Source organism: Citrus sinensis, chromosome 2 (genome assembly GCF_022201045.2).
Source record: "Citrus sinensis cultivar Valencia sweet orange chromosome 2, DVS_A1.0, whole genome shotgun sequence".
Taxonomy (NCBI): Eukaryota; Viridiplantae; Streptophyta; class Magnoliopsida; order Sapindales; family Rutaceae; genus Citrus; species Citrus sinensis.
This window is the reverse complement of record NC_068557.1, coordinates 26,455,308-26,481,997: the sequence shown is the minus strand read 5'-3', so window position 1 is coordinate 26,481,997 and position 26,690 is coordinate 26,455,308. Positions and strand designations below refer to the sequence as shown.

General features: G+C 33.9%; 3 protein-coding genes across 6 annotated transcripts; 2 read left to right on the top strand and 1 right to left on the bottom strand.

Annotated features, from left to right (window-relative positions):
* The first annotated feature begins 993 nt into the window (after window positions 1–993).
* Window positions 994–5,475, top strand: LOC102626654 (allantoate deiminase 2). Its single transcript, XM_006468486.4, has 12 exons — window positions 994–1,212; window positions 1,328–1,401; window positions 2,143–2,246; window positions 2,327–2,411; window positions 2,547–2,663; window positions 3,184–3,293; window positions 3,371–3,476; window positions 3,605–3,691; window positions 4,471–4,713; window positions 4,812–4,937; window positions 5,021–5,182; window positions 5,271–5,475. The coding sequence occupies exons 1-12, from the start codon at window positions 1,131–1,133 to the stop codon at window positions 5,391–5,393; spliced, it is 1,419 nt and encodes a 472-aa protein (XP_006468549.2). The 5' UTR covers window positions 994–1,130; the 3' UTR covers window positions 5,394–5,475.
* Window positions 5,476–5,580: 105 nt separating this feature from the next.
* Window positions 5,581–10,988, bottom strand: LOC102625965 (C-type lectin receptor-like tyrosine-protein kinase At1g52310). 4 transcript variants are annotated; one of them, XM_052434699.1, is made up of 7 exons: window positions 10,729–10,988; window positions 10,172–10,272; window positions 10,015–10,072; window positions 8,141–8,566; window positions 7,138–7,708; window positions 6,195–6,716; window positions 5,581–5,739 (listed from the first exon to the last, which is right to left on the bottom strand). In XM_052434699.1, the coding sequence occupies exons 2-7, from the start codon at window positions 10,262–10,264 to the stop codon at window positions 5,670–5,672; spliced, it is 1,740 nt and encodes a 579-aa protein (XP_052290659.1). In that variant the 5' UTR covers window positions 10,265–10,272; window positions 10,729–10,988; the 3' UTR covers window positions 5,581–5,669. The 4 variants fall into 4 exon arrangements, with proteins under 4 accessions (XP_052290659.1, XP_006468547.2, XP_024950917.2 ...); XM_006468484.4 differs by having other exon boundaries at window positions 5,581–5,736; XM_025095149.2 differs by lacking the exon at window positions 10,729–10,988 and adding an exon at window positions 10,589–10,705.
* A 5,836-nt stretch (window positions 10,989–16,824) lies between these two features.
* On the top strand, window positions 16,825–19,418 carry LOC102627999 (zinc transporter 5-like). The gene is made up of 3 exons (XM_006468492.4): window positions 16,825–17,675; window positions 18,701–18,850; window positions 19,034–19,418. Exons 1-3 carry the CDS (start codon window positions 16,983–16,985, stop codon window positions 19,343–19,345), a joined length of 1,155 nt encoding a protein of 384 aa, XP_006468555.2. The 5' UTR covers window positions 16,825–16,982; the 3' UTR covers window positions 19,346–19,418.
* Window positions 19,419–26,690: the final 7,272 nt, after the last annotated feature.

The window sequence follows — 26,690 nt, the reverse complement described above, 5'->3', positions numbered from 1 at the left end:
TATGTAATAAATCAAAATTTAAAGATAAAAAGCCCGGCCTAATAAGTAATATCCTGTAATAAAGCCCGATTCCTTATGCGATGCCTTTATTTGATTCCAGCAACATATTTTCAGTACGTCGCCCTCAGTTGAATAGATGCATGGCAATCTCCAAATTGGCCACTTGGTATTCCAAATTGGGGGAAACCTTAGGTGCAACTGTGGCATCGTGTCACAGTTGCATCTAGCCGTTGGATGTCAGTGGACCCTACCAATTCAACTGCATCCAACGGCTAGATGCAACTGTGGCACGGTGCTACAGTTGCACCGTAGCATGATCCTCTAAATTGACATCTTACTTTTTTCATTTCCTAGAATGTAGTCAAAGCACGTTTTTTCATTAATAATTGAAAAATAATGGTTATTTCCCAATTGGTGTAATGGATATGATTTTGCATTTTTACTCTTTAACAGAAAAATATTTTAGATGCATATTATTATAATGGAAACTTTGAATAGTTTTCACTCATATGAATAATGATAGCTGACCTAAACTCACTGACAGCGAGTCCAAAAACAGTGTCATCACACACCAAAAAGGGGCAGCAAAATACGTAATTTTGTGTTACCTCTCAGTGGGTATCTACTTACAATCATTTGTGAATGATATTTAATAGAGTAAGGAGTAGATGTATACGGTCTCACCTGAGATTTGTTAAATTGTGGGAAGAGGGTGTGGGATGGCCGGGCGTCGGCCATGGGAGTCGTGCGATAACAATTTAGCAAAACTGTGGAGTGGCCATCAGTTAGCGTGGCCAGTGGCAAACGCGCAAAGTGCAATCCACCTAGAAGGCTCTAAATTGCAATTACTCGAGGCCAACGTAAACACTTGTCACTTTGCATGGCTTTCTACATCTCTCCCAATCTCCAAGAGATACCACTCACATTCGGCCACGTCATCTGGGTGCTCCGAAATTCCAATTACTCAACTCTTAATTTTAAATACGAGATGCGGTTCTGGTCATTAGACATCAAGTGGTGCGTCTGCGTGTGGCTGCTCTGCTGCGCCGCTCTTTGGCTTGCGTGTTTGTTTTTGCAAGCTCTCTCTCTCTCCCTCTCTCTCAGGGCAGCCAGCCACTCAGGACTCAGCCATGGCAATTTCATCCTCCATTTTGTTTTGTTATTTGCTTTTCTCTCTTATATCAAACGTTGCTTCCTCGTTCATGTATTCTGGTAATCAATATCTTTTTATCATACATATATATATATACATGTGTTTTGCTCATTTCAATGCAATAGTTGAATGTTCTTTCGTTCTTTAGTTTGATTGGATTAATTGAAATCACAGATGATAGAAGGGACGTTTTGTTTCCACAAATCTTAAAGGAAGAGGCAGTGACAAGGCTCGATGAGCTCGGCAAGGTAAATAATGATCCCCTATCTCCTTCTTCCTTCTTTTTTTTTTTGGCTTATTTTATTTTGTTTTGATTACTATCATCGCCTTCTTGTAGTCTTGTTCTATGATATTCGATTTTCGTCTTTGTTATTTAGTGTGATTTTGATATTGCTGGAGCTTTCACCCCGTACCTTGGATTTTAATCATTTCTATCCCTTTCGTTATCTTGGCTATTTGTCATCGTTTCTATATGAAATGCATGGTTGATTTTTTGTTGGTTTTATTCCTTTTTAGTGTTAAATTTTTGGTGAGATTCGAATCTGATTATCAATATTGTAAGTTTTATTCGAATCGCTATCCTTCGTTGACTGAATAATTCTTCCCAAAGACTGATTACTTTTAACATATTTCCTTTAGCTCTGTCATGCCTACTATAACTAGTTATTTTGGTTTTCTACTAGCGGCTTTAACTATAACCTCGGCTCTATTTATTGGTCTGAGTAAGATAGGACTTATTTGAAATTAATTGAAGGAATAATTCATAAAAACAATAAGGCTATATATCTTGTTTGCAAAGATGGTGCTTCTCTTTTTTTTTTTTTTTTTTTTTTTTTTTTTTTTTCCTGATATTTCTACCTGATTTAATCAATGAGTTGGAACGAATCAACGGATCAGTCTATTTTTTTTAACGCTGATTACTTTACTACTATTATTATTATTTATGGTGGTGAAGTTGGTTATTCTTTAATGTTAAAAAATTGTAACAGGTGAGTGATGCTAATGGCTATCTTCAGAGGACATTCATGAGCCCTGCTTCAGTGAGAGCTGGAAATCTCATTCGTCAGTGGATGGAGGATGCTGGTTTGAGAACGTTAGCTTCTGCCTTTCTTATGTTTTCAACAAAGTTTTGAGACTCTTGATTAATGCTGATGCTTTTGTTGAGTTTTTCAGGTGGGTGGACCATTTGGGCAATGTACACGGTCGGGTTGAGGGATTGAATGCAAGTGCTCAGGCTCTGTTGATTGGCTCTCATTTGGTAATGCTCTTATTTCTCACTCTGTTCTCCTAACCTAAGTTTTGGTTGGTGGTTTTCCTTTGGGAAAAAAGAATACGCTGGCAAGGATTAGATGAACAGCAATGCTGATAGTTTTCAGTTCTGTTCTCCAAATAGGATACTGTTGTTGATGCTGGAATCTTTGATGGGTCATTAGGTATAATCACTGCAATATCTGCATTGAAGGTCTTGAAGAGCACTGGGAAGTTAGGAAAACTAAAACGGCCAGTTGAGGTTGGTGATATGTATCTTTTAACATTTTTATGAACCTTTTTTTAATTTTTTTTTTCTTTTAATGATTTGCTTGAGCCATATTTGTGTGATTCAATTGGCTAAATGCTGTTTTTCCTATGGGAATAAGAAACAAGTTGTATTTGTTTTTGACTTCTTATTGTTGAAGCATCTTTGAACTTGCTGAAAAATTTAGCAATGCTGATAATTGTTAAGTTTGCATGAACGAAGGAGGCTGGCATTGATTGATTGGATTATAAACCAATTTGTGTGAAACAAAGTTACACCAACTTGCTGTACTTTTTCATTGCTAATCGTCCTATCTGTCTAATTTGGATTGAATTTGAGCAGATTTGAGAACCAATCCTGTCATCAAATGCTTGTATTCCTTGCACATCTTTTAGAATGTAAAACGAGGAAATTATTTGTGAACTATAAAGTGAGGATATGAATTCATTCGAGTTCTGAATTGCAGGGTGCTTCATGTGGGGCACTTCTAATTCCTGGCTGTCGAACCCTGCAGGTTATTGCATTTAGTGATGAGGAGGGGGTCAGATTTCAATCTACTTTCTTAGGGAGTGCTGCTTTAGCTGGTATTTTACCAGTTTCGGCATTGCGGGTATCGGATAAGAGGTTATTGCGGAGCTCCAACTTTATGTATTATAATATACTGTTCCTATCAGTATGTTTATGGATAATTCTTTCTTCAGTGGCGTAACAGTGCTAGATGCTCTTAGGGAGAACTCTATAGACATTGCAGAGGAAAGTTTATTACAACTCAAGTATGATCCAGCATCCGTTTGGGGTTACATTGAGGTACATCAGCCGGACTGAGTTTTGTTCCGAATGAACATACTGTATCTTTTTCAATAGTTGGTGATTAAACTTTTAAAGGTTATAATTTTATATACATCTCATGAATATGAACTCATTCGACACTGCAGGTTCACATTGAACAAGGACCTGTACTGGAATGGGTTGGTTTTCCTCTTGGAGTGGTTCAAGGCATAGCTGGGCAGACACGATTAAAGGTATACAAGGTTCTTTTGCCATATATCTGTCAGCCTGGGCTAATAATCCATGAGGATAGATTTGAGAACTCCCTTGAAACTTGAGCATGATTGATGAAAAAGAAGCGCTTAAATTGATTGTTGCATGTTGTGAGTAGATGGTGTTTGATTTTAATGGGAGTGTCAATGTCAGAGAACATTGAATGTGGAAGTACATGTTGGTAAAATAAGGATGTTTAGCTTAATGGGAACTAATCTAGAACAACAAATTAATATGTCTATGACAAATTTATTTTAGCATAATTTTCAATGTCGAGCCCAATGAATGGTCAAATGACGATCAATGAAATAACTCATTTGTAATGAATTAGACCTAGCATAGCAAGATGACGCAAGTTATATATGTTGGTTTAACCTGATCTAACCAGGCAGGTTAATCGCTTGGCCACTGAAAATTTGCTTTGATGCAAGTTTGATCATGATTAAATTTCCTTCTCCTCCAAAAGGAAAAAGTTTGATTATCTTGAGATAAATTTCATCTTCCCCCAACTGGAAGAAATTAAGAGATTCTATTTTCTTTATAACTCCGCCACTTGGGGAATGGATCATCAGCTGAGTTCAATTTTATAGGTTCTGTTTTATCCTCTGCTGTTGAAGTGGATATTCACACTTTTTAAGGCAGTTTATCCCCCTCAAAAGCTCTTGACTTTCTTATTTTAAGTAGTAAGATTCAAATAATGATTTTGGGTGAAAATCGAGGTCCATTTCAACGAACCTTTATATCTGCATGATTTTTTCAGGTTACACTGAGAGGTTCACAAGGGCACGCTGGAACAGTTCCAATGTCAATGCGTCAGGACCCTATGACTGCTGCTGCTGAATTAATTGTACTTCTGGAAAGACTCTGTAAACACCCTAAAGATTTTCTGTCTTATGATGGTCGTTCCAACGGCTCCACATTGGAATCACTATCTAGTTCTCTTGTCTGTACTGTTGGAGAGATTTCAAGCTGGCCAAGCGCTAGCAATGTCATCCCAGGAGAGGCAAGAAACCTTTCTCTTGATGATGTTTATTTTCTTCTATACTCTATATTTGTTCATAACTAACGTCTGAACTGAAGATTTTAAGATAATTGTAACAGGTTACATTCACTGTGGATTTACGAGCAATTGATGATGCAGGCCGTGAGACAGTTCTTTACGAACTATCTAATCAATTGTATCAAATATGTGAAAAACGTTCCGTTTCTTGCATTGTTGAACGAAAGGTGAGAGAATTACTTGCATCTTATTCTACACAATAATTATAATTAGCACATACAGATTAACTGTGTGCAATGGATTGTTTCAGCATGATGCAAATGCAGTGATGTGCGATGCTGATTTAAGTTCACAGCTGAAGTCTGCATCCTACGCTGCACTCAAGAGAATGACAGGTGCGACTCAACATGAAATTCCAGTAATAATGAGTGGTGCCGGACATGATGCAATGGCCATGTCTCATCTAACCAAGGTTTGTTCTCTCTTGTGCCGACTAAACAATTTGAGAAAGTAAAAATCTTCCCACTGTAAATAATAGTAATTCCAATGATTTTGAACAGGTCGGGATGCTCTTTGTGCGATGTCGGGGAGGAATAAGTCATTCCCCTGCAGAGCATGTTTTGGATGATGATGTATGGGCTGCTGGTTTAGCAGTTTTGGCATTTCTTGAAACCCATGTGTGAACTGTAAACATTCTGCAGCATTAATGTAAATATTTTCTTCTAAAAAAATAAGTCTAATTAGGCAATGCCTCAATTTGGAAAACCCATTGCATATATGTATGTATTATCATTATTTGTTTTTGGTAGTTGTTTATGCAGATACACTCAAGATAAGATAAGAGTATTTGATGTTGGGAAACCATAACAATTACCCATAACAATACGGTACGTTAATTATACATATAAATTACAAGATAAATGTTGAAATTGTATGAACTCAAAAGCCTACAAATGGTGTCACAATTTGTATTTAAAAAAAAAAAAAAAGATATGGCGCAATCGGTCCAGTCCCTTGAATAATAATCTGCTTACAAAGCACAAAAAAAAAAAAGAGTTGGCGACGAGGTATTTTACTATTTGGAGTTTTGTGTCTACCAGAATTAAGCAAGCAAAATCTTCAGATCCATGAGCTTTTTATAAGCTAAATAGTTGATGATTAAAAACCACCGTAACTTCAATTCCAAACATATCCTAAAGCCTCATGCATGCGAAATCTCTATTTACAGAAAACAAATTCCACGACATAATGAAAATAAACTTATATAAATGAATAATTGCATGAATTGTATCATTTCTTCTATGGATATATTAGATCCAAATACATCAGGGCACGTCCAGTCTATTAGAACTACGTCAGCTCTATAACTATTGTTCTATTGGATTCTGCAAAACTAACAGCAAGCCTCAACAGGGGAAATTCAAATTGCACTTTTCTTATAGTTAGTATTGCAAATACCCAGAGCTTGAGATTGCAAAACTTACTTTGTGACAGGTGGCTGGGCCAATTGTTGCAGCTGATGAACAACATGAGACATTCTTGGGCGCATAGAAGGGACATGCTGTGTACAAGCGTATACAAGGTCCACCACCTTCTGCACAACACCAGCCTCTGGAATATCAGAGGACAAAGAAGATATGAGAGGATCCAAGAGCTCAAGGTAGCGATGTGATTGCACCAAAGGTGTGGCCCATTCAAATATACTTTGCCAACAAACAGAATCAACAGCTTGTGCAGGTCTACGACCACTTACAATTTCCAGCAGCAGTACTCCGAAGCTGTAAACGTCACTTTTTGTTGTAAGCTCATTTCTATATACAAATTCAGGAGCGAGGTATCCATATGTGCCACCAGCCATCACTGTCCTCTCTTGCATCACTTCCCATGGCACAAACTTTGAAAGACCAACCCCCATCAAATGTGCACCAAACTCTTCATCAAGCAATACATTACTGGCACGAATATCCCGATGCACAACATGTGGCTTAACCTTGTCATGCAAGAACCTGTTTTTTCAAGATAAGAAGGAATGAGATGGCTAATAGATTAAATTCCTGTAGGAGATCACTTGGAAACATCGTTTTGAGAGTTAAAAAATTAATACTACAATCTTCTCATCCTACTGATTCTACTGCAGTAACTGTAAGAACAGGAGAGGCTAGAGGATGCACAAGTTCGGAATGAAAGCATCATATTCAAGGATAAATAACCCGCAGCCAATAAGTTGTCAATAATTTAAAGCCAGATGAAAAACAAAGCACTGGATCAATAACAATTTGATGTCAGCTGGAAGGTGTATTGCCAATAAGAATATTATCATAGATACCAAACAGAGTAATATGTAAACAATTCCTTAAGAAAGAGTCATGGCAGTACTGGTAGCACATAATTGATTTTTCTTGAATCAGAGTCCCAAGAAATACTTACGCAATTCCCTGAGCAAGGGTTGTAGCAACTTTCATTCGCATCGCCCAATCCAAGCTCCGCCCTCCCCTTGGTATGTGGTGTAGCCATCTGTCTAAGGGGCCGTTGACTACAAACTCATAAACAATATAGCGGTCACCGTGATCATAGCAGCATCCCTTTACAGCCACCAAATTTGGATGATGAAGCCTTGCAAACCTTCCAATCTCAGAATAGAACTCTTTCTTCCTCTGAAAACTGGACCTTTTTAACCTCTTAACCGCCACCCTTGATCCATCAGGTAGAATGCCACTATATGTGCCACCTGTTTTGGAGTCTCCCAGAAGACGATTCCCTTCACTGAAATTCTTTGTAATTGACCTCAATTCCTCAGTGGTGAACACCTTCCATGATGGGGGAACTAATGCAGAAGCTGCTGGATTAGATAATTTTCGAGACTTTCTGCGTCTCTTGCTCCGCCTGTATGCAAGGAGCCAAATCACAATGGCAAATGTTGTGAGGAGGATCAACCCACTTACAACTCCAAGGGTAATAAGATATTCCCTATGGCAGTGCAAATAGTAACATTTGTTCTCTGGGAGAAAAGTAAGGAAATGTCAAAAGGATGTTCTCGGCAAGGATGATAAAATTATACAAAGAAAAAAAGCACAGAAGTTCTGACCACTAGACAATAAAACTAAATCAATATAACCAAGAAACATTTTGGGAAAACTTCATCCACCGCCACTCTGTTCTCATACATGTTAAGTCCATAACTTCCCTTGAAAAATCGTTCGAAAACCGTATCTAATCAAGAAAAAAAATCATAAAAAACTACAAAAAGAATATTAAAAAAGAATTCATTGGAAGTCCGTATTCTGCAGGTTTCTAATAATTTTTCCAGAAAGATGTAAAGACATCATATTTGGCAAACACGGCGAAGATGGATGATATTCTTGTAAAATATTTCAGAAAGGGAAAATTTAGCAAACAGCTACTCAACTATAATATTTAAGTGAGGTCTTACCATGTTCAACCATGCAAATAAAAGGATGAGATGCATTGCATCTCTCAGTCACAAGAGATCTAGATCCATTACTGACCAATGTACACAAATCAACTGTAGCATGCACATGGCAAGGCAAACTGGTGCAACTTGAGTTAAAAGACCCAACTGCATGGATTGATTCATTCCACTTAGACATATTATCAGACCACTTCCAACTTAAACCAACAGTAGTGTTAATGCTTCTTCCTCCAACCCAGCAGCCATTGACATTTTTGCCACACAACTTCTGAGCAGAATGTTCTTCTTCATATGATGTCAGGGCTGCCAAGTGTCCACCAATTTCTTTACAATAGGTTTCTGACTCATCCCATGACCAGAAGTTTCCTATATATCCAAAGCACTTGCTCTTCTCCTCATTGATAATCCAATCAGGAGGACATGGTGCTGTATGGAAAGCAAATAAAAGAAGTTAGATTAAAAGGCTTGAACAGAATTAACATGAAGAATAAGAAAATTGACACGCCATATTTCTCTAATCATTACAATACTGCTAAAGAAATTTACAGGAGTACTAGAAGTTCAGCAATACAAAACTTCTTCTCAGAATAAGGAAATGCTGAAAGAACATGTGTTGGCACATCAAATGATAGAAAACTTAAATCCTTAATGCCTCTTTCTTCTAATCTGATTTATTACACATATTCAGTCCCAGCCATAGTTCAGAAAATTTCACCATTACATCATGATAGCTTGAGTTTAGACCATCTGATATTGACCATTAGCCACCTTTCTGAGAAAAATCATTCGAAAATGTCAACTATGGTTCAAGAATGACTAAACAAAGTTATCCAAGAAAAGAAACAAATCGTTTGGACATAGCAGAGCTTCAACAGCTAAGCTCAAAGCCCTTTTAAACTAGTCAGATTTTTCAGAAAGTTAGCACTGGTAACATAATGGGGGGAAAGAGAGGGAAGAAGTATTGATATTTTCCTTTATAGTTTGCTGTCATATGCTAGTTCCCGAAAACCTAAGATCCAAAAGCTTACATGATAGCTGCAAGAGAGTTCAAGGTTATTTTCCCTGTATCTATTAAGCTAATTCTTTCTGCACTGGACACTTTTCTAATGGAGCAACACTATCGGCACTTCACTTTTTAGCTTCTCACACTTCACTCAGCTAAGCACTAAACAAGCGAAGTGGAAAAATTTAAGAGTTGGGTGCAAATAGAATCTCTTTGAACTATGAGACTAACTCAAATACAGGGCTCTTTACCATCGTTACCATATTTTTATTGATCACATGGGGAATCTTCGAAACAAAGACTTATGTTTACTGTTTACTAACAATTCTTCAGAGACGGGAACGACTTATGACTGATCATATTAGTAAATGCCAGTAATGATTCATGATGTATCAATTGTTAAATTCATATGCAAAAAATAGTTTGTTTGGTTGCCAAGAGAGTCTAAACGAGAGGTCACAAAGGACCTGTGGCACACCTTACAAGTCCCAGAGCTCAAAATCTCTTTGTCAACAATGTATTCATTCATTTTTAAAAAAAGTGGTCGTCCATTTATTAGCATTTATAAGTAATGTTATAATAATCTTATGCAATTTCTTTCAGATTGATCAAATGTCTTCCATGTGTCACTTTGAAACTATAAAGGCAACCGTACAAATGATATTATAATGACAGTTAGCATTCACAAGCAAACATCTTTGCAAAATCTAAACAGACAATTCCAAAAATTACACAATATTTCAGAAAATGAGTTTGCAATCACGTCATTTCCATTTATGTGAAAAATAAAAGAAAACAGTTACAAAATATTTTGTTTCCACATATTTATTACGACCAACAGGTATTGAAGCATTTATTCAAGTATGCACACCTTTCCAGTCCTTATTCATAGAAGCAGCCAATTGTCCATTACTTGACTGATTTGAGATCTAAGAAACAAAATGAAGCATCAGAATACAAGTAGAGAGAGTAACGCATGTAAATCCTCCAATTTGTGTAACATCAAAATGAGAAAGCAATGATCTTACAGTATCTGAAGCCACAAGCTGTAGCACATAATAAGCAACCAAAAGCAGAAAGCACTGCAGGGGCACCAGCTTCTTTTCCATCAGAAGCGTCATACAGTACTCTTAAGGAGGAAAAATGAGAAATTGATGTTGAGATCATTAGCTTGAAAGAATTCGTCCAGACAAGCAATTAACCCAAAAATCACTGTATTACATAATTGAACTGGAGTTGTGCTTGTTTTAAACCCAAAAAGACATAAACCAGATTATTTGAGTTATTAAAATTTATGCAGATTGCATTTGAAATTTGAAAACTGCAAGGCAACCTATGCTAATTAAAGAAGCAATAATAATAAAACGACTTCAATTAGCTAGCAGTAACTCAAAACCCTAAAAACACTGACCCCAGATACTCAGAAGAGAAATAAAAAAAGAAACCTTAGTTGTCCATCTGGGTACCAAAAAGTGCCATAAAAATGTTTAATTTTCATTCCAGTTCTCATAGTTTCTCTGTAACCACAAAGATATTAATAAAATAAAAAAATGAAAAATTGAGCAAATGGGAAATACGATTATACCGTCAAATGAAATGGGCTTTAACCCAAGTTCCTATTTTTCGCAGAGACTTCAAACAGCAGAGCCTGAGGCTGAGAAGGCCAAAATGGAGTCTTTGTTTAAAGCAAAATACATTAAATTGTTATTTTATTTAGTGGGGCCTTCTGCAGTTACGAATGAGTGAAGTGAGCAGTGAGTTGGTTGTTGGTTTATTAATGTTTCTTGAGCCATGAGAGTCCACGCGTTATTTCTTCTTCGTCTTCCTTTTTTTTTTTTTCCTCCTTTTGGCAGGAAAAGCGTTGAGCGCTTGAAAAGCACCGCTACTTTTATATGCATTACTTATTGTTTGTGTATATTTTTTTCACCATCTTAACAATTTACATGCATATTCGTTAATCTTATAAAACCCATCATCCTTGCAATAACAATAACGAACGAAAATAAAACTAATTAAACTCATATTCTCTTTATGAAAAAGAAAATCATGTTCTCTCTAGTAAAAGTCTTTACAAAACCATACTTTTTTTTCTGCAAACTATTATTATACAAAAAAAATTCATGTTACAATTAATTAGTTTAAATATTATAACGATCTATTTTCTCAAAATTTTTTAAAGGTTAGTTATTCATATCCTTGAAGATTGGTTTAATCAACGTATTTTGGATTGAAATCAATGATTGGCACTAAAAATTTGTATTACCCATCAAAGTTTAGAGTTTAGACACTAGGTAGTAAAACTGCACAACAAGAAAAAGAAAACTAAAACTGAATTTTTAGATTTTTTTTAAATTTTTTTCCTAGAGCGAGAGAAATTATTTTTTTTAGAAGAAAGACATTTTTAGAATTAAAATGAGTGTTATTACCAATAATAGATTTTGTAGCATTAATCAATGAGGTTTACTTAAAAATGGGGTTTCAAGTATGGTTGACAAAAGAGCCCGAACTGGCCTGATCTAGGCCCGTAGATTTGAAGCTCAACTCATGATATGGGTCCAAAAAATGTAAAGCTCGCATAGATTGAGCTTGGATAAGCGTCTTTTTAATTTATAAATAAAAATAAAATAAATTTAAATAAAAAGAAAAAACTCAAAACAATGAAGTAATTTTTTTATATTAATATTTGTGATTTATTATGTTGTGTAACTAATATTTAGTGTATTGGACTATTATTCTATTATATATTAGATAATTATCTTTAATTTAAATATGTTTTTACTTTATTAAAAAATTATTTGATAATTAATTAAAAAGCTCATGCCCTACTAAGTTCAATTTGGACAGGCTTTTAAAGATTTGGGCTTCATTTTATTCAAAAAATAATAATGTGGGTTGGAGCCTGGGCTTAGAAAAGTCCGGCCCAAGCCTACAAATTACCGATCCCAGTTAATTTCAAGAGAATATTTGAGGGATGCCTGTAGTGCTACTCCTTCATTTTATAAATGTCTCTATTTTCTTTTTGAGTGGTGATATTTGACCTCTTAATTTTTTTACTAGCCCTCATTATTCAATTAATTATTTTGATTTCTAAAATTACCCTCATTATTCAATTAATTCTATTTATTTCTAAAATTATTCTCATTAAAAATAAAAATAATTCCATAGACCCTAGTCATCTTTCCACTACCATTATCACCACTTCAAGCCACTATTCTTTATCATTCACTACAATCTCAATCATTTTATTGATGTATCTTCATTATTTATCATTCGTTCCAATTAATTTATAATTTCTTGATTTATGAGATTATTGTTTTTTTACCTCTTTTCATTTGATATTATTTTGATTTTAGTACTAGCATATCAATATCACTAAAATCAATTCAAATAAATGAAGGATTTTGGTCGGCGGCTGTTGGGAAATTTGATTGTAGGGTCAATCGGTGACTAAGAGCTAATGATGCAACGGGTTGACGTGATGATAGTGGTGGTGGAAGATGGATATGGTTTATGTTATATTTATTTATTCAATTATTATTATTAATTATTTTTTGTTTAACAAGAATAATTGTAGAAATAAGTGAGATTAATTGAAAAATAGGCTTAATGAGAGAAATTGCGGGGTCAGATATCATTACTCTTCCTTTCACTTCAAACGCCTTATTAATGCAAGCCCAACCCAAAATTTTTAAACCCTTTTTTAATGTAGGCACTGGGGATGGGCAAATCAGGTTTTGCTTTAGATTGTTTGGGTTGCAACTTGATCAGGTTAGGTTTGAAATTCAGATCAGATCGATTTGGTAATTTGGGTTCAAATTTCAGTTCGAGTTAATTCGGGTTGAAACAATTTCTTACCCTCTTACTCTTTGAGATAAGCAACCGTCCAATTCATCAAGCGAAAAGTTCAGTCTAAAAAATAATAAATGTTTATAACAAATTAGAATTAATAACCATTAAAGAGCATATTTATGTTGTTTTCTCTTTATATTGTTGTGATTTCACTTTTGTTCGCTGCTGCTTGGTTGCTTGGAAATTGTTTTAGAGAAGAAAAATGAATATTATTATAATGACAATTTAGACTATTACAAAAACCTAATTATTGAATCATCAGCCGCCATCAAATTTGCCCAGTTTGAAATCAACACATTGCCATAAAAATAATTTAAAATCAGTTGTTTATAATAACAATTAATAATTATACGAAGAAGAAAAAAAAGTAACCTTGATAGATCAGAAGCAAGTCAGCAACAGCAGTCAATAGAGACGGAAGAGACAACAATCGGGCTAGAAGCTGCAACATCGGAATGAAACTGACAGGGGGGGGATAGTGAGAGAGAGAGAGAGAGAGAGAGAGAGAGAGAGAGAGAGAGAGTGTGTGTGTGTGGGGGGGGGGATAGTGATCCAATTCGGGAGTCCTGGATTGGAACATTGTCCGGGAATCCAGCGGCCGCTGGTGGCTTCTTTTTTTTTTTTTTTTTTTTGTGGGTTGCACATGGTGGGGTCCACCATGTGCAGCCACTAGGTTTTGTCCCGAAAACTGTTCCAATTCGAGACTCCCATATTGAAACAGTACCCTATATATATGTATGTATGTATGTTTGCGGATGATTTTGGGTCAATGAATAAAAAATCACAAAATCAAGTTAAGAACAATAAATTTGATTTTTGTCGGGGAGTGGGGTGCCTCACTTGTTCGACGCGTGCGGGTTGTTTAGGCTTTTTGTGGAGCGAATGAGGATTACGATGGCGGTGGATATAGAGGGGGTCTGACTTCAGGTGCGGAGGGCTGGCAAAAATCGTCTTAAACCTGCGAAACAACCAGAAAAGTGGTAAGAGGTGGAGCCGGAGGTAGCCGGCGACCACACTCCGACGCTCAAGTCAGAGTTGGGTTATCTCAGGTTAGAGAGCTTGCAAGCTCTCAGTAATGGAGGTTTTGAGGTTGAAGAAACCTTAGTTTTTCGTGTTGTGTGTGTTAACTTACTTGATAAAAACTAAACATGAGTATTTATATGGTGTACCCCGGGTCGCCGTGCCACCTAGCGTTATATTATTGGCATTCTCTGCTGTCATGTCAGGAATATTCTTATTTTCAAGCGGCTTAGGCGTTTCAAAAATATGCGTGGAGAGTAAGTTTGAGGTGTATTCATGTGCTAGGTGTAGTGGAGTGGTCATGCATACCTCTGTAATTCTGTTGTAATTTTGCAGGCGTGGTAGGAAAAGCTGGTGGTCCCAACTGTCATAATATCAAACTTTGGCTGATTTGCTGGCGTGACAGGCGGTTGTCTCCTCTTTTGTAGCACGAGATTTCCTTACCGATTTCTTATTTTTTGACACGTATTCAATCGATCTTTTTGAGATTCGGGGCCCACCTATCCCTTGACATTTTTACAAAGACTTTTTATACCCCTACATGGTGTACCTGGAGTATCCCTAGAGTACTTAGGGTAGCCGGGGTACCTAGGGTACTCAAGGTACCCGAGGTAAGCCAATTTTTAAATATCGACACGTGGTGCTTCATCGTTGGCCTCATGTTTCCTTCCCAAACAATGTATATTTTTAAGGGGGATTGCCACTTTCCCCCCCTACAGTAATCAACATATACCAATTACCTCTCTACTGTTTTTATAATGGCCAAAAACCCTCCATGACAACATAAGTTTACAATATTACCCTTATTTTCAACTACTCTTTTATTTGCATTTATTATAAATTAAATAAATCACATGAATAGAAACTACATAAAAAAATTAAGTATTAAAAACAAGAAATATATGTTTTGATGTGAGTAAAAAATTAATAATAAAATTTTTTTCTTGTAATTATTTATTTTGTGAACATTTTCTTATAATAAATATTTTGTAATATTTTAAAATTAAATGTAAAAAGTATAGGCAAAATATTTATTATTTATCTTATAATAAATTTTTATTTGTCATTCAAGTTTTCTTATAATAATTTTTTTATCATTTTATAATAATTTTCTTATATTTTTATTATAAGAAAATTTTCACAAAATAAATAAGTACAAGAAAAAAATTTTATTATTAATTTTTTTGTTCATATCAAAATATATATTTCTTATTTTTAATACTTAATTTTTTATTTAGTTTCTATTCATGTGATTTATTTAATTTATAATAAATATAAATAAAAGATTAGTTGAAAATAAGGGTAATATTGTAAACTTATACTATCAGGAGAGTTTTTGGCCATTATAAAAACAATAAGGAGAGAAATGGTATATGTTAATTACTATAGGGGGAAAAATGACAATCTCCCATATTTTTAATGCTAATCCAAATGGATTTTAACTTCGATTCTCGTCGAACGGGCTCTAATTTTCAATCCATTGGAGACTATAGCTTAAGCCGAACCGAATCCAACCTAAAGTTTGGTTTAACCACAGTTGCCCATTCACTCATTAATTGTGCCATAGACCCTTTTTTTTCCTCCTTAAAAACAATTTTTTGACTCATTATTTGAATAACTAAATTCTTCTTTTTAATACATCTTTAATCGAATCATTAGTCAAATCGTCAAACTTTTGCATGGGTTATTGGGAGATGATTAACACAATATGCATGCTTTAAGTCATTTCTGATAATTGCAGTACTGTTCCCTTCATATTGAGCAAGGGAAAAAAAATTAGAGTTTGTCCTAATCAGTAATCAACTACTTGTTATCTTTTCTTGGACTGCACTGGTCAAACAGAGTTCACATGCGTGCTCTAATCAAGCTCTATGAATGTTACGCATACATACATCCATATTTAAACTAATCAATCTTAAGAATTCAGAAATGGGAATTCTGACCAGTGGTCTATAATGGACGTAAAATTAGAACGATTGTATTTATATGCATAAATTAATTTTGGGGAGTAATATATGACCATTTCAAGAATCTAATTAGTAAGTGAAATAGTCAAAGCCAATTGGATAAGGATCCTCTCCTGATCTGAGCACTCTTGATCTTTTACATATCTTATGCTATTTTTATTTTAATGTTAGTGGATGATTAGAATTTAACTATTTTTTCTTTTTAATTTATTAACCACCAGTCATATTAATATAATTTGCTCAAATAAAGATCATGATCCTTATTTGGTGTCCACAAATGTAATAAAATCCCCCATTAGGTCCCAAGAGATTTTTCATATTGTTTTTTTTTTTGATTACATGAGACTATTGCTCAGATTACAACTCATATACATGAGACTATTACTGATATTTACAAATCAGACTATTACTGGGACCAACTGACATCAATGCTAATGGAGCTCTGCCCAGATTTTAACCCTCACAAATATTCGAGGGATGTCTACTCCTCACTCATGGGTAAGGGAGAAGACTACCTTCACTCAAATTAATTGAAGAAGGAAATACCCCCACAATACTTTTGTGGGGGTTCGAACTGCTGCCCTCCAAGTTAGAGGGCAGCAGCCCTGGCCACTCGGGCTACTGCCCGAGTGGTTAGATTTTTCATATTGTTGAATGACGATTTCATCGATAATGGAATCGAATATTTTAAGTTTGGACTTTTGGCATTATACATTGAGACACAAGAATATAAATGCTAAGCAAGCATTTTGCGGCTGATTAATTAATTGCCAATGGTCCTTTTTCCATCGATATGTAGCCAGAAGCTTGTTCTCTTTAATTTGTAGTTATGATGTTGTCTTCAAGCTAAGGCTGGCCTTTAATTGATTCCTACACTTCGTAAAGTGGCACCATATATATACAGAAGAAAGTTTTTTATTCGTTTTTCAGGATACTCCGTTTATCACAACTTTTTAATCGTCCCTTTTCTTTTCAAGGATTCTCCACTGATTTGAATTAGCTTATGATCATTATATATATATATATATATATATATATATATATATATATATATATATATATATATATATATATATCTTCAAATATGATTAATTTCCAATCTTGTGCACACAAATTTTTGTTAACCATCTCTCTATTTCTTCTTTTACCAATAACATCAGCAGCAGCTTCATCAACTTGCACATGTGACGAAGCAGAAGCTCAAGAACATAAAACAACTGAGGCACTCAAATATAAACTTGTTGCAATAGTTTCAATTCTCATTGCAAGTGCAGCAGGGGTCTCTCTCCCATTTTTAGTCAAGAAAGTCTCATATTTAAGCCCAGATAAAGACGTATTTTTCTTGATCAAGGCATTCGCCGCCGGCGTGATCTTGGCAACCGGATTCATTCACATACTTCCTGATGCTTTTGAGAGTTTAACAAGTCCTTGCCTTAGTGAAAATCCATGGCACAAGTTTCCCTTTACCGGATTCATCGCGATGATGTCTTCTATAGGGACTCTGATGATGGAAGCTTACGCCACCGGGTATCATAAGAGGACTGAGTTGAGAAAAGCTCAGCCGTTTGATGGAGATGAAGAAAGTGATCATGATCATGATCAACAAGGGGTGCATGCAGGCCATGTTCATGGTTCTAGCTTTGTACCCGAGCCAACAAATTCATCTGATCTTATAAGAAATCGTATCATTTCTCAGGTACCAAAAAAAAAAAAACTCTGGATTACTAATACCAAATGCATGCACTTAATTTCCTGATAATACAATCTTTGAGTTTATTAAAATAATTTTTTTGATGATCTGCTAAACATTCATTTTATTATTGGTCCTTGAAAATAATAGTAACTACTGTAGTATCAGAGTATCATTCACTCAAGGTATGGCACATGGGCCATGGTGACTGAAAAGAAAAAGAAAGAACAGGACAAAGATAGCTTCTTGAAGAGACTGTTTGTAGGGAACATGGCATGGTGTCTTCTTTTTGTCTTCAGTTCACCTGTTAAAGTGAAAGAATCAATTATTGTCTAATTAATTATTTGTTTCGGCCGGGGGCATGACTTCGTGACTGATTGGGATTATTTTCGATAAGTTTAAAAATGATTTTTAAAAGTTAAAAGTTAATTTTTGATAGGTAATAATTTAAAAAAAATTATTTTTATTAAATCACTTCATTTTACAGGAGATTTAAAAAAAAAGAAAATAATAATTTTTCAAAATCTGATTTTGAAAATTAATTTTATAATTAATATAATTTCATATATATATTATAAAAATCTACAATTATCTTTATTAATTAATAAATAAAATCATTAACTTTTAAGATATTATTATTATTATTATTATTATTATTATTATTATTATTATTATTATTATTATTATTATCAATTATGTTGAGATAACAAAATAAAAAATTAAATTAATAACAAAAGATATTTATTTTAATTTTCAATTATTATATGTGCAGAATAAAAAAACATTTTATATACACATGTATAAATATTTAAATAGATTTTTATTCAACCTCATCTTTAACTCAATCATTTATATTTTTACAATCATTTTTTAAAATTCCATCACTTTTAAAAATAAATTTTACTAAATATTTAATTGATTATATATGAAGTTGATTGTTTGCATAGTATAACTAGCAGTAATTATTCTTAAAATTACAGCATTATCAAACTGAACTTATAAGCTAATTATACATTCGCTGCATTAAACAGGTTTTGGAGTTGGGAATTGTGATTCACTCAGTGATCATTGGAATATCTTTAGGAGCTTCCGAAAGGGCAAGTACAATAAAGCCTCTGGTAGCAGCACTTAGTTTCCATCAGTTTTTCGAGGGAACCGGACTTGGTGGATGCATTTCTCAGGTATATACCGATGCCGTATACCCCACTTCTAGTAAATCCTCCCCATATAATTTGTTTGCTAATAATAATAAAACACATGTCACTCCTAAGTTTAATATGATATTATCAAATCCCGTCACAAGATTTTACACCACATATAACCGTGAACTACAAATTGGCATTTATTAATTATTTATAGTGCAGGCAAAGTTCAATTACACGGCCATCTCAATCATGGTGCTATTCTTCTCTCTTACTACTCCAGCTGGAATTGCAGTGGGCATTGGAATTTCAAAAATCTACGATCAAAGTAGTCCAACGGCTCTCATTGTGCAAGGCCTTCTCAATTCAGCATCGGCTGGGATCTTGACTTATATGGCACTTGTGGATCTTCTTGCGGCTGACTTTATGAATCCTAAAATGTTAAGTAATATTAGACTCCAAATTGGAGCAAATTTTACTGTTCTTCTAGGAGCATCTTGTATGTGTTTCTTGGCCAAATTAGAAGAACATTAGAAACTTAGAATTACACCCTAGCTAGTATGTATTATTGTTCTATGCATTAATTGGAATGATTTTAAAATTAGCAGCTTTTGCTTCATTGCTTGTGCTTTGGATTTGAAGATATAGCACATTTCCATGTGGATCAGCATTCAGCCATCGATCCGATAAAATATTGCTGAGATAATGAAATAGTCATTAAATGAAATTGATTAACTAAGGGAGAGAAATGTAAATTTTCTAAGATAATACAAAGAGATGATAATTGAATCTTGCCCATATAGATAGGGAAGGAATTTAATTTTATTTGTGTATTACATTTATATATGTGTGTGTGTGTGTGATATTTTAATTGAGAGAAAGAGATACAGTATTAAAAATAATAACATCTGCATTTCCATTCAATGTTAAAATGTTGTGATATCAATAGTGATAGGTGGACAAAAATAAGTATACCATCATTGAAAGACAGAAAAATTATTACAAAACAGAAAGAAATTTTATTACAGGACAATTTTTTATGGCATGTATTTGTTTGCCTTTTTTTTTTTGTACTCATTTCAATGCATACGTCATTACTCATGTAACATATATTTTAATTGAGTAAAATTATTTAATGGTCACGGTATATATCCATTTCCATTAGATTTTTTCTATGGTCTGTTGGGATTATCCCACATCGGTTGTAAAAGGAATTGGTGGTGACTTCATACGTGTGATAAAAAGCCTCACCTCCCAAGTTAGTTTTTGAGGTTGAGAGAGGTACAAAACCACCTAACATTGATATTAGAGCTTAGGTTTACCAACATTTCAACATATGATATGTATTTATGCTTTTGACCCAAGACTCGATGTGTGAGGCGTAGATTGATGGCGTTATCCCACATCAATTGTGGAAGGGGCTGGTGGTGACTTAATAATTGTGATGGAAAGCCTCAGCTTCTAAATTAGTTTTTGAGGTTGAGAGAGGACCATGTAATGGGATTCGCTAATCTGATCTTCATTTGGGTTTTTATTGCTATTTTGTTTAATTTGATTTTGTTTGTAGATGAACAGAAGTTAGTTTAGCTCCAAGAAGTAAAGATCTAATAACACTCATGTCAAAAGTTAATTGTGTATTGATTTTTGTTCGTGATTTTGTACATACATGTATATCATCATTACTTAGAGATAAACGGTCTTATCAAAATAAATAAATAAATGGGACGCGTGTCTGGTGGCACTCCGGCGCATGAGTGGTTTAGTGAGTTCTTCTTCTAAGTGTTAGATATATTATATGATTGAAATTTAGATAGTATCATAATTAAAAAAAAAAAAATTGGATTACTTATAAATTATAATAGATTCGTGATACATGTGTGTGCAGAGAGAGAGAGAGAGGTAAGAAATTGGTAAATTTTAAATCTATTTTTTAGCCCTCATCTTTTCCTGAATTTTGATGATCAGCTAAATAAACTACTTAGAATCACTAGGCAAAACTGGAAAGTGGGAAAAAAATTTTAAAAAATTTTAATTTGCACTACTACACAGAGGTTTCTGTAATATTTGATGTCATTTTCAAGTGAAGTTCATTGCTCAACTAAAGTGATCTTGAACGAATCTTATATATTAAAGCTTTCTGAGAAACTTGAGGTTTCTAAAAGCCGAGCCCGATTGAGTTATCTACCATCTTTATATTATGAATAATGATACAGTCACAAATTTTTGTATGAATTTATTTTGTACAAATTGATATATCATCAATTCATTGGTTGAATGAAAATACAAAATAATAAAAATAAATCATGTGGGCCAAAAGATATTTAATTTAACCAATGAATTAATGTCACATCAGTTTGTACAAGAATTTGTGGCTATATCATTACTCTTATATTATTCGTTATCACCATTAATGGAAGCTTGCAGAAATCTGGAATATTGCATGATATGAGCTCATTTGTTTCAACTTTTTTGTGTTCATTTTGACTGAGCTCATAGATCTGGTTTTATTTCAAAATTTACAAATAAAATCCACACGCAACGGAATAATTCAAATGAAAAGACAAATTACGAGCAGTCATAATGTCGTCATTGAATTCAACAACCACTCACTTGAAATCTAGCTCCAGCTGGATCACGTCCAAAATTGAATGAGCTTATTGCATGTCCTCATTTAGCTCTTAACTGTCTTCATCAGCTTTTGCCTCTCTATATATATGCACACATACACACTTCAATATTTCATCAGCAGCATCCGAAAACTTTTCTTTTTTCCTTCCAAACCTGCTACCCATTTGAAAAATTAATTAGCTGAAGCAGGAGATCATGAATATATGCTTTGAACATCCTGAGCTGTTTGGCTATTCTCGCTGTAAACTCTTGATATCCCAATTTGTATAATTTCTTATTTTTCACAACTTTAGTTGGAATTGGTGTTGGGGTATTAAGAGTTTACAATGAGATAGCCAACGGCTCATGTTGTTTTGAAGGCATATATATGATATAGGTTGGTTACGTAGAATGAGTGGTGTATTTTACAGATGTGAAAAGTCGGGCTACAGGTATTCGTTTTAGACATATAATATATCATTTTGAATCTTGTGACAAGATGAACCAAACTTAGAACAACATGTGGTTGATCTAGAAATTTTGTTTCTTTTCTGGTCATTTTGTTATTCTAAGTATTTGTTCTCTCTATTTTTCCTATAGATTTCAGGATTTTTTTTCTTTTTTTTTTAAATATTGGATTTAGATGCCATTTGTTTTGTTTTCCTTATTTAGAGTAGAAGAATTTTATTATAAAATATTATTTTTAATTTGCATGTTTTAGTAAATTCATGATATTTAGAACTCGTATATCATTTATGCATCGATACTACTTCTTCTCTATTAATTCCTCGCTCCATTAGGTTTTATAATTTACAATTTTGACGCTGCTTCTTCTCTATTTAATTTCCTTGTCGATTAACTAAGCATGTTATTTGGTGACAAATTCATCTCTTTTCCCTTTAAGGTGGTGTTTGGTTGGAAGAAGAGAATGGAGGAGAGGAAAATAATTTAAATTATCTTTTTATTTCCATTGTTTGGTTTGACAAAATATATAAGAATTTAATTTCCATTAAAATTTAATATCCATCATAATTTAGAATTTGAAGTCCACACCTAATAATGAAGAATTTAAATTCCTCTTATGTTAGAAATTAAAGTTTTCAAAATTACCCTTCAACTTTTAAACTTGTTTAATGCCATTAATAATTATTATTTATAATTTTATTTTATTGATTTAATATTATAAATGGACCTTCACCGAAAAGTCACCGGACCGCCGCCGGACGTCATTGGAAAGTCGCCGGATGTAGCCAAACTTTCACCGGAAAGTCGGTGGACCTCCACCAGACCTCGCCGGAAAGACACCAGACCTCACCGGAAAGTCACCGGACCTTCGCCACCGGCCACCGGACAACCATTTTATTATATATATATATATATATATATATATATATATATATATATATATATATATATATATATTATTACTAATTTAAATAGTTTAATTTTTAAAGTAAAAGATAAATTTGTCTTAAAAAAAATTATAATTCATTTTGATCCTTATCAAATTTTATATCAAATCAAACAATAAAATCTAATTTCACTACTCTTCTCCGTTCCTTTCTTTTCTCTTCCTCTCCATTCCACTCTTTTCCTCTCCTCATTTTTTTTCAAACCAAACATGGCCTAAGTTTTTTTAAAATAATTTGAACATGTGCATGTATAGTCTTTCTCCCAGTTATAAAACATCCAAATTAATTCAAATTATTAAGTCGTAGGTTTGGTGGTTTGACTTGAAGATGACCACGTGGTAATCTAATTAAGACTATTGCCTAAATTACAACTTGAATAAAATAAAATTATCTTATTTAAATTAGACCATATATTCATTAGTTTTCCTTTTTCCTAATTTAATTCTTATTCAAGTTGTAATTTTATTTTAGGCAAGAGTCTTAAATTTAAGTTATTAAAAATATGGTTTTTTTGTAAGATTGAGTGTTGAGTTTCTATTTATTCGGTGTTCTCTATAATAAATTAATCTTAACATAGTAGATTTATTCTTAAAATCAACGTGAATTCTAATTTAGAACCACGCAACAGTAAGCAGATTAACCGAATATGACTCAAGACACCAAAGCCTTGGCCATAGAACTTTCGCGTGAAAAAAAACCGATGATCAATTCAATATGAGTTTGTTAGGATAAATAGATCTATAAATAAACACTTTGGGGCTACGATAGAATTTGCGTGAACAACATGAAGTTCAAAGAGAAGCTGAAGTTTTTCGTTTGGACTCATTGCTAGGATTAGATGATTTCAGATATTTGGTGGGTCAAATCGATTCCTCATTATTCACTAATAAGGGCCATGTAATTGTATGTCAATTTTATGATTCAACATTTCAACGTATATCAAATTAGTTTTTGGTGTTTCAGTTAGTTTTCCAGTACCATTTTTAAAAGATTTTACAGGGACAAATGTTAGGAAATTGAGCTTCCTCCCAAGATCACTCCAAGCAATTTATCAAGCAACAAATTAATAGAAAAAAATTTAATGGAGAATACACCAATCACATAACACAAGATTTACGTGGAAAACTCCAAATCCGGAGAAAAACCACGGCCGTTGTCACAAGACAACCAGAGAAAAATATTCACTGTGTGAAAAATTATTACAACTACTCTCAGAAATAATTTTCTCTCACCCAAGCCCCAAATACATAATCCCAATAAATATTCCTTAACAAAGCAAACTCATAATACTCATATTGAGGAGCCAAATGCTCCCTCAATATAACTACATGCTTAAGAATATTTTTATCTCTCAATTCTCACCAAAATTTTGATCGCTTCTCTGGGATTTGGATACAAAAATAAGGATGAGCACTCCTCTATTTATAGCCAAATTATGACTTCATTTTCTTCCTTTTTTCCTTCTTTCCATGGGCGGCACCTACCCATTTTCCTTGTTCAATGGCTAGCCACCCACCATCTTTGATTGCTCAACCACCCACCATTTTGACACTTTTTTTTTAAAATCAATTTTCAACAATCTCCACCTTGATTAAAAAAGAAACAAAATTCATAGCCACTACTACAAAATACTGTCTTCACCAATAGTCATAATTCTCAACATAGAGAATTATCATACTCCACCATAAAGAGTATACCACTTAGAATCAACCATTCTAAGATTTTTCTCGGCACATGTCAAAATATATTGCTGAAATTTTTGGTGCAATTCTCATGCTTGGTTTCCCTAAGAATTCTTCAGCTAGAGGTGGCAAAAATACCCGCCCGGTCCGGACCTGAACCGTATCCGGGCGTTGTGGGCCGGGTATTACTCAGTCCGGGTATGAAGCCGGGTTGATATTGGGCATCACTTGATAAACCCAGAACCCGAATTTTATTAAAAAAATATTATAAAATATATATTATTTTAAATATTTATATTTATTTAACTTATTTATTATACATATATAAAATTTTAAACACTTAAAGTTTATATTTTCATGTCAAATTTTATTGAAATAAATTTAAAACTTATAAAATTACCAAAAAATAAAAATATATATACACAAAATATTAAAAAATATAAATTTCGGGTACCCGGATTAAAACCCAGCCCGGACCCGGACCCGGACCGGTTGCATCCGGGCAGGGTCCGGTCATTGCAATACCCAGACCCGGCCCGGGGTTTTGCCATCCCTATCTTCAGCCATGACATAACTTTTCCACCACACACCTTGCATTTATACCAAGCCAATGCCCGCGTGCAAACTTGTGGACCCCGCTGATCATAACATGTTCTCTTTCATGGCAACTTGGAGATCTACATGCCAAAAGAACTAACACAATCTCTTATCAAAAGGAAACTCACCATCTGCGAGAATATCAGTATCTCCTTTACTGATTCTGGAGTAATTTGCCGAGCCCACTTCACCTTCTTGACAATTTTTTTAAGGTGCCAAAATTGTCCACACATTCAAATCTTTGTGCATACTGAAATATAAGTATGCAACCCAAGAGGGGGGGTGAATTGGAAATTTAAAAATTATCCTAGCAAATCCACACAACAAGTAATCTAATGCCTTAATCAATTCGAAAACAATAAATTCAATGAAAGCACAATAATAAATGAGCAAGGGAAGAGAAAGCAAACTCAAGGATTTTTACGTGGTTCGGCAATCCCCGCCTACGTCCACGCCTGCAAGCACACCGGGCTTGAGGATTTCACTATCCAAGCCTTTCCAAGGCTTCAAACGATTACAATTGACTTCAAGGTATCAATGAACCTTTACAACAAGAGATTATATCTCCAATCTCTTCACCCCAAGTGTCTCTCACACTTGTACTCTCACAATTTGATGAGAAATGATAAATACAACAATGAATCTCTCTTTAAGAGTGGATATACAAATTATAGCTCAATGATGATTCAACAAATGATGATTTACGAAATGGAAGCTCAATATATGTTGTGTGCACTTGTTTATGCTTGCTTGAGTTACCAAAAATGAATTGGTTTTGAGTTTATATAGTTTAAACTCAAAAACTAGCCGTTATGCACTCAAAAACTAGCCGTTATGCACATTCTGGTTGTAACCGGCTTGCCGTTTATGGACATCCGGTTAGCCGCTTTCGTTCTGGTGCTTACTGCCCCGTATCCGGCTTGCCGTTTATCAGTATCCGGTAAGCCGCTTGCTACAGTAACTGCTACAGTAAAATATTTCCCAAAATTTATAGTTTGACCCCAAAACTTTACAAAATTGTACTAAGGCCCAAAACGTTATGAAACTTTACAAATAGGTCCAATTTCAGAATTTATAAGTAATACTTTGTTAATCCCAAAACTTTCTGAAATTATGATATAGCCAAAAATGCTATGACACTTTTCAAATAAGTCATTTACCAAAGTTTCAAGCAATACTTGTTTATTTCAAAGTTTTCAAAATTCTTTCAATTAAACCATAAACTTTGAAAAACAATCAATTTCATAAAATCATTTTTCCATTAAATATGAAACATTTATAATGTGAAAATAATGATTTATTCAAAAGGAATAAAAACAATCAATTGCATAAAATCATTTTTCCATTAAATATAAAACATTTATAATGAGAAAATAATGATTTATTTAAAATGAATATTAAATAATTTGGGCTTAAAAGATTAATCATTCTTAATCTTGTTTGTTATCATCAAAATCAATATTATGGAAACATATATGTTAACACATACTAGATTAGATACACCTTTGACTTGAATTCTCCACAAGCCAATAAAATCATTCTCCCATTAATTTTTCAACAACATCAAACTCCACCAAGTTT

Excerpts from the sequence above, each read along its gene's own strand:
- LOC102626654 (XM_006468486.4), top strand. The coding sequence starts at position 1,131 with ATGGCAATTTCATCCTCCATTTTGTTTTGTTATTTGCTTTTCTCTCTT. Across the intron at positions 1,402-2,142 it reads GGCTCGATGAGCTCGGCAAG|GTGAGTGATGCTAATGGCTA; the intron begins GTAAATAATGAT and ends AAATTGTAACAG. Across the intron at positions 4,938-5,020 it reads CTTGCATTGTTGAACGAAAG|CATGATGCAAATGCAGTGAT; the intron begins GTGAGAGAATTA and ends GGATTGTTTCAG.
- LOC102625965 (XM_052434699.1), bottom strand. The coding sequence starts at position 10,264 with ATGACGCTTCTGATGGAAAAGAAGCTGGTGCCCCTGCAGTGCTTTCTG. Across the intron at positions 6,717-7,137 it reads ACCCTTGCTCAGGGAATTGC|GTTCTTGCATGACAAGGTTA; the intron begins GTAAGTATTTCT and ends TTGAAAAAACAG. Across the intron at positions 5,740-6,194 it reads GCCCAGCCACCTGTCACAAA|CAGATTATTATTCAAGGGAC; the intron begins GTAAGTTTTGCA and ends GTGCTTTGTAAG.
- LOC102627999 (XM_006468492.4), top strand. The coding sequence starts at position 16,983 with ATGATCATTATATATATATATATATATATATATATATATATATATATA. Across the intron at positions 17,676-18,700 it reads GAAATCGTATCATTTCTCAG|GTTTTGGAGTTGGGAATTGT; the intron begins GTACCAAAAAAA and ends TGCATTAAACAG. Across the intron at positions 18,851-19,033 it reads TTGGTGGATGCATTTCTCAG|GCAAAGTTCAATTACACGGC; the intron begins GTATATACCGAT and ends TTTATAGTGCAG.